This window comes from Takifugu flavidus, chromosome 12 (genome assembly GCF_003711565.1).
Source record: "Takifugu flavidus isolate HTHZ2018 chromosome 12, ASM371156v2, whole genome shotgun sequence".
Classification (NCBI taxonomy): domain Eukaryota; kingdom Metazoa; phylum Chordata; class Actinopteri; order Tetraodontiformes; family Tetraodontidae; genus Takifugu; species Takifugu flavidus.
In genome coordinates this window covers 15,362,415-15,370,204 of record NC_079531.1, presented here as the reverse complement: position 1 = coordinate 15,370,204, position 7,790 = coordinate 15,362,415, and the positions used below count along the sequence as shown (strand labels likewise).

At 44.8% G+C, this 7,790-nt stretch overlaps 1 protein-coding gene across 1 annotated transcript; it reads left to right on the top strand.

Annotated features, from left to right (window-relative positions):
• The first annotated feature begins 265 nt into the window (after positions 1 to 265).
• Positions 266 to 7,769, top strand: pid1 (phosphotyrosine interaction domain containing 1). Its single transcript, XM_057050591.1, has 3 exons — positions 266 to 447; positions 4,640 to 4,786; positions 5,007 to 7,769. Exons 1-3 carry the CDS (start codon positions 418 to 420, stop codon positions 5,502 to 5,504), a joined length of 675 nt encoding a protein of 224 aa, XP_056906571.1. The 5' UTR covers positions 266 to 417; the 3' UTR covers positions 5,505 to 7,769.
• The last annotated feature ends 21 nt before the right edge of the window (positions 7,770 to 7,790 follow it).

Genomic DNA, 7,790 nt, shown 5'->3' with positions numbered 1-7,790 from the left:
TTCCTTGTGGGATCACGGGATGGTGTTGGAGCGTGTCGCCAGCTCATTACAGTGTCTAATATGAGCATTTGTTCATACCTCAGTGGCACTCTGAAGGTGTCTTGGCACCAGGACACTTTCCTGAAAGTGGAACGTTTCGATAGAAACTCCTCACCCCCAAAATATCTTATTTTGTCTGGACTATGTAGCCGATTTCTCAGCGGGCCATGAAAAACATCCACAAGCAGTTGGCCGGTGGCGGCCCCCTGTGGCCGGGGCCGGTAGTGCAGCCAGGCGGAGCGACGCTGCGATCACAGCGAGCGCCCCCACAGCCCAGCCGCCCGCGAGGGGTCAGAGAAGAACCCGGAAAGGCGAACAGATGTGAGCCAAACGACGGACAGAGAAAAAAGCAACACCGAGGACGAGGACTTTGCGAACATGTGGCAGCCAACGTCGGAGAGACTGCAGGTATGGCGCGTAAATGCGTGTCGAGAAACGCACATTTTCCCAGCGATCCAGCCGAAAAACAGCCCGAACGGCGTCCTGGAGAGACGCGCAGGGGTTCTCGCTGCAGCTGCAGATGTTTTGTCAGCGCGATCTTTCACATGCTTTCTATCTAACGTGCTCGGCAGCGGTTATCGGTGATAAATCGGCCAATCACAGCACGCACACCGATCACCCCGCGCCGCTATTAGCATTCCGCAGACTCGCAAATACACCACTGGACATTGGGTTTACATTTGAATTGGGAAAACCAAAGTGATCGCTCCGGCAGAGTTGCAGGCCTTTCTCTCGTTTTCAGTCGTGCACGTACATCGGAATGCGCGATCTCCCGCTACGCTCTTCATCTGGAATTAGCTGCAAATGTGGCATTTACGCGTCGCCGGCTACGACGTGGTGGGAAAAGGCACAAAATATGATATGCAAAGCGGGGCGAGTCTGGCTTTACGGCTCCTACAGACGTAATGTTCTCCAGATGTGGACCCGCCGACTGCCTGCCAAGAGATAGACCCCCCCCTTCCAGCCCCCCCTGCTTTTTGCTCAGGCGTCAAAAGATGCGGACGATTAAAAAGAGTTTCGACATCCAGAGTCTGATTAAAGATCCCCGAAATATTTCTGCTCTTTTCTGGTTGATCCAAGGCTGAGCTACTATTTGCTGCTTATTTACAGATAAGAAATACATGAATAGGGTTGTTATTACAGCTGAAAGTTATCGTGGGTGTACATTTTTCCTGTTTATTACAGGTGATATTATGCACCTTAATTATTTTTATCGACACCTCTAATCTGGCACCATCACTCCAGTGCTAGTGAGCCCCAAACGTGTGTTACATCTGCGTCTCTACATTGAGCTCCTTCATTCTGGCTGCGAGGAGTCACAGGTCCAGTAGGTATTATCCGACTCCAGGAAGAAGTGGATCCCGGGCAACAGGTCCATAAACCCTGCAGCATTTTGCCAGGACTCAGCCGCCGAGCATCGTCGTGCACACTGGAAACGCTCGAAATGACCCGAGTAAAGAGTGCTCCAGTCCTTGTCACCAGGGTCTTTGCATGGGAAAAGTCCAGAGCTTTTCCAATAAGTCCTCGCTGATGGATCTCACAATGATGACTGACACGGTGGCCACCATAGCCGGCGCCCACACGTGTGCCGTGTCCATCCCGAAGCACCGTGTTTAGCCCAAAGGTGACTGTTTCTGTCCATAACAGACGTTACTGTAAATCCTCTCTGTACATGTGGCTTCTTATCTCTCCCGAATAATGTTTAAGCTTTTCCCGACCGATGTCACATCTGTAAAGCCCTCTTTGTTGGTCCGTTAGGTACTTCTGGTGCTGACTTGTGATGTGATGCCCACAGCTGAGCAGCATCTTGATGAGAAATTGGGCGGACAGTGTTGTTTTTATCTAAAAGCGCTCTAAAAAGACGAAAACAACAACAACAAAAAATCCCCTCAGAGCGGCAACTCTGACCAGCGTGTGAGTGAACAGTGTTTGGAAGGAAACAAGGCAGATTTGAAAAATTAATTTCAACTTTAATTACTCCGTCTTGCAATGTGGAACCAAGCAAAGCAAGTTGCGTAATGCTGCAAACCTCAGCACTTTGCATTCCACGTCGTTTTTTCCCGATCGTTTGGGCTTTTACAATGTTAAATTTAGAGTTTCAAACCTTTGAATAGATTAAAAAGCCGTTAAAGCATCGCTGCCCTCTCCACCTTAATTTCTACCTCCTCAACAGCTTCTTTCCTTTGCAGTTTGTTTCCCATAAACTGTGATGTAGATTCATAATATTGTCATGTCTGCTCTCTTCTGTTGCCATAGCAACACCTTATGTCTTCTTCCTGCACTTTTGTCTCGGTCAGGAAGGAAAAGCAACTGAAAAAGACAAAAAAGGGACGTGTGGTTGAGGAGGCCATAGCTGTACCCGTAATGCTAAGCTACTGTTGCTAAAACAATCCGTTTCCATACAGAACTGATGTTGCACCCTGCTGATGTGTTCTCCTCCCCCCACCGTCCATTTCTCCTGTTTTTCCCTCCCTTCATGTTATTTCAAAAACACATTGCTCAACAGGCGATGGCCTCAGCACAAACGTATTCACGTGCAAGTTGGCAGGCCAGTTTTGATTCCCTTTTTCTTTTTTTCCCCAGGCTGAAGTCTTAATTTGCCTGCAGTTAATAATTCTTTTTTAAAATTGTCATTTTTGTCAAAAAGGATTAGGACAAAAAGGTTGCAAACAGTAGAGAAACAGCTACCTGAGGCATCAGTGTAACACTCCTTTTCATGCCTCTGACTGTACTATCCAGTGGGATTTACCCCTTTACCCTTAATGCCCCATTTCTTCTCTATGTATGCAGTGCACAGGCAGTCTTTACCAAAATACTTTTCCAAATTTGCATCTTGAGAAGAAGCAATCTACAGGATGGATGAGCTGGAACTAGTTCTTTAAAAGATTATGCCTGTGATTGAGTCCAATGTACAGAACACTATTAGTTCAGGTTAGTTTTATTTATGCAGAGTCAAACCTAGTCAGGAGTTTGTCTGGGCGCTTGACAGAAACCCTCTGCCGGACCCTTTAGTGTGACAATGACAGACTATGATATTGCTCGATCCAATATGTGGTTCTGCTTATGGACAGTGCAGTCGGACCCTTCTTTGTGCTGCGGCCTCACACTTGAATAAAAATAAAACCCAAATATTTTCTGTCATCAAGCTACACTCAATAGCTCAGAAGGACATTGTGAAAGCAGAATTTTAGAAATGCTAAAATATTGCATTGCCCAGAAAAACCTTCAGACTCTTGTCTGTGGTTAGTTGAGGCACCTTTGGCAGCAATTCTAGACTTCTTGGATATGATGGAACACAGTTTCTACGGCTGGATTTGACAACATTGGGCCATTCTTGTTCTCAGAACCTCAGCAGAGCCTCATGTTGGATGAGGACTGTCTTCATGTGTCTGTGGACAGTCCTCATGTGTCTGTGGACAGTCTCCATGTGTCTGTGGACAGTCTTCATGTGTCTGTGGACAGTCCTCATGTGTCTGTGGACAGTCCTCATGTGTCTGAACAGTCTTCATGTGTCTGTGGACAGTCCTCCTGTGTCTGAACAGTCCTCATGTGTCTGTGGACAGTCCTCATGTGTCTGTGGACAGTCCTCATGTGTCTGGACAGTCCTCGTGTGTCTGTGGACAGTCCTCATGTGTCTGTGGACAGTTCTCATGTGTCTGTGGACAGTCCTCATGTGTCTGTGGACAGTCCTCATGTGTCTGGACAGTCCTCATGTGTCTGTGGACAGTCTTCATGTGTCTGTGGACAGTCTTCATGTGTCTGTGGACAGTTTTCATGTGTCTGTGGACAGTCTTCATGTGTCTGTGAACAGTCTTCATGTGTCTGTGGACAGTCCTCATGTGTCTGTGGACAGTCTTCATGTGTCTGTGAACAGTCCTCATGTGTCTGGACAGTCCTCATGTGTCTGAACAGTCCTCATGTGTCTGTGGACAGTCTTCATGTGTCTGGACAGTCCTCATGTGTCTGAACAGTCCTCATGTGTCTGTGGACAGTCTTCATGTGTCTGTGGACAGTCCTCATGTGTCTGTGGACAGGGTTTGGAATACTTTGGGAAAGGAAATATTTTGGTCTTGACCTTATCGGACAGAATGTAAGGACCTATGGATGGAAACTCCAGACACCTGTGGTCTGATCTGTGAGGAGGACAGTTCCTTTTAGGAGGAATGGCAGAAATTCCTTCCAGGAATTAGGAAAAACCTGTGCGTAGACACAGCTGTTTGGGGGTTTAGTATTTTGTTTAAGGACACTGTGACACCTCATCCTGGGCTGAAACCAGCAAACTTCGTATCACAAAATTCTTTTCAGCTCTTTTCGGTCATAATGACCTTCTGAAGCTTTTCCTTCTCCTCAACCGGTGCAGAGACCAGTTTGATTGTAACAGACGCTGTATAAATAAAGATTGATTGATTGACCGATGATGTGTCCAGGTGGCAGTGCGAGGTGTTTTTAAGATGAATTTAATTGGCATGGGTTGCAAGTCTTTGAGTTGCTGCATCCATCTGTGCTTTCATCCCCAACACCGGCTAGTGTTGCTCAAATCTCTGGTGCAGACAAACAGACTTCTCTGTCTTCCTTAAATCCGTTGTTTTTTCTCCATCAGCACTTTCAGACCATGCTGAAAACCAAGTTAAATGTGCTGACTCTGAGGAAGGAGCAACTGCCCACAGTCATCTTCCATGAGCCGGAGGCCATTGAACTCTGCTCCACCACCCCGCTCATAAAGAGCAAGTCCCACGCTGGTTATAAGGTAAGACGAAAGGAGCACAAGGATCACAAAATCCACTTCCATTCCCTGATTAAATCTCTGATGATGCCAACTACTTTTCGCATTTTTGTTTTTTATTTGTCAGATTCTGAATTTCTTCTCAAAACACAAAAGAACACGCTTGAACAAGCTCACTACAGTAAAGACTCTTCCATGTAGTTTGTTTTTATGTGTCTAACAGTGCCTGGCTTTTTCTTCACAGGTGTCCTACCTCGGTAAGTTAATGATCTCGGGGACCAAGTTTCTGTCGGGGTGCACAGAGCCGGCGGTAGTGGCTCTAGTTGAGCGCCGAGCGCAAGAATCGCAACACGGCGCCGCATCTGCAAACTCTCTCTTAGAGATTCGGCCCTTCCAGGTGCGTCTCCAACACTTCGAAGAACACGGTGAAGACGCAGTATCCATGGACACGTACCAGGTGGCACGGATTGCCTTCTGCACAGCAGACCACAGCATCAAACCCAATATATTTGCCTGGATCTATCGGGAGATCAATGATGACCTGTCCTTCCAGATGGACTGCCATGCTGTGGAATGTGAGAACAAATTGGAGGCCAAAAAACTGGCACATTCAATGATGGAGGCTTTCCACAAAACTTTCCATAGCATGCGCAGCGACGGACGAATTCACAAAAGTGACTCCGCAGATGACGTTGCTGAAAATTCATCCACCCCCGAAGACTCGACCCCAGACGATGGGTGAACTGACACTCACTTCACATCCGGGTCCTCAACCAACCTCACCAAAGTCAGGGGTGAACAGAAACCCCTCTCTGTCCTACTCACATTCAATTACTTAAAGTTTTTTAATTAAAACAAAATGACCTGACCCTTTTAAACCACACCCCAGGAGCAGTGATGTAGCTCTTATCAGGTCCATCAGGAAGGTTGTTACACAAAGAGATGGCCTCTTTTACTAAATAGACCTCAGATAATCTATGACTATCTGTCCTCCCAGAGGTGTGTTGGGTAATAACCAAGCTGGAGATCCAGTCAGCCATGGACATCAAGTGTTTATGAAATTGTTAGAACACACAGTTACAAGAGGCTGACTATGTGGGTTTTGTCCCTAGCTGCAACCATTTACATCTAACTACATTTCCACATTATACGTAATGTGTGTAGCGCCGACATAGCTAAAGGTTTTCCCAGGGTTCAAAGCTAAAACCTCCCTTTTAATCAGCCACATCAAATTTGACTATACCAAATATTAGGCGGGATTTGGCCTGGTAGATTATGTGCCTCACAGTCCTCTAATATAGGTTTGCTCCTTATCAAACTGTATGCCAGCATTTATTTGGTTTGAGTTGTCTTTGTGTGTTGGGAGGAGGCCAGGGGGTGTCCCAGTATTAATTTCTTCATTTGTACTTTCTGTCTATGAATGAACATGAAAGTGCTTACGTGTGTGTGTGTGTGTGTGTGTGTGTGTGTGTGTGTGTGTGTGTGTGTTTGTGAAAGAGGAAGGCAGATTGAGGGTGTCTTTGTCTTTTACAAGCAAAAACCACTTCCACTTGCCATGGAGACATTATATCTAACACGTGGTATCTATATCATTCATGGTTATTTGATACTGTTATATTAAATGAAAGCCGTATTCAGTATGGAAATCTAATTTTATTTAGCCAGAAATGTTTTGGGACACTGATGGCCTTTTTTAAATGTGGCGCCACGTTTCCCACCATTGCACCAAAACAGCTTTGGTGACTTTTGGTTTTGTACTGTTGACTCTTTGCCCACCTGTGATTTAACAGACAAGACACAAAGTCATGAAGCAGAAGTGTTGTTACAGTAAGCAGCTAATAGCGTGTTATTTACAACGTGCACAGTCCAAATTGTAAGCTAAGTTGACCAGTAAAACTATTTTTACATCTCCATCAAAGCAGATTCCGGTGTGAAGGTAACTGCTGGTGTTGGAGCAGAGACAGGGAGCGCTGGAAGGGTTCAGGATGAGGGACTCCCATGCGGAGCGGGATTTTTGAATGAAAAGAAACAAATGTCAGCGCATGGACAAATGCAACAACCAGAGTTTTAACCATTAATAACACTAGCTTAGTTCATCAGGCGTTGTTAATCTATTGGTTACATTTTGATTTCAGAAGGGAAGCAAATTCAAAACTAATGCAGAGTTCAGTATTAAAAGTTCAGTATTAAAAGTTCAGTATTAAAAGTTCAGTATTAAATGAAGACACAACAAACTTGATTAAGCTGATAATGTCCATTTGGTTGAACCACTTGCAGTCTGTTTGACTTACTCCAAACCATTTGGTACAGTAATCATTTTATAGGATTTTAAAAATGTTCATGCCTCTAGGGGAAGATTAAAAACGGCATGGAGTCAAGGCGATTGGGTAAAGGTGGAAAAGTCACATAAAAGATCAAGTTAACATTTGCCCTATCAGGTGGAATCGGCCTGTTCTACCACAGGTGACAATGGCTGAGTGGATTCTCTGTGTTGTGTCTCTGAGTAACAGAATGACTGTGTGGGAGTGGAACACTCCTTTTCCTGGGACTGTGTAAAAAGGACTAAAGACTGTAACCAGTGAAACCATTGACATTGATATAAGGTGGCTCTGGTCAAGGGGCAAAATAATACACAGCTGCCTGTATACATACCATATGTACACATGCATTATATTTGACTTTCACTTACCTTATGTAAATACAATTGTGATACTTTTCAATTATTACAGCATTAATGTTAACCTGCTATTTTAAACAAAAAATATGTAAGAACCTTCATACATTACAGAAACAGTCTTATACATTCTACTGTGAATAAGTGAAGACCCTGAGGGTGGTATCTATGTGTTCCGAATGTCTGTATGTCTGTAATGTTGTAGATTGCTGTTGCATTCCTGAGATCTCAGACACATTCTGAATGTTTAAAGAATGTTACCTGAATTGCTTTCTGCACAGTGTTTGCTGAAGTCAAGAATCCATTGTATATAAAGTATTTACCAACAACAAAGTGAGATTTACACGTTGGTCT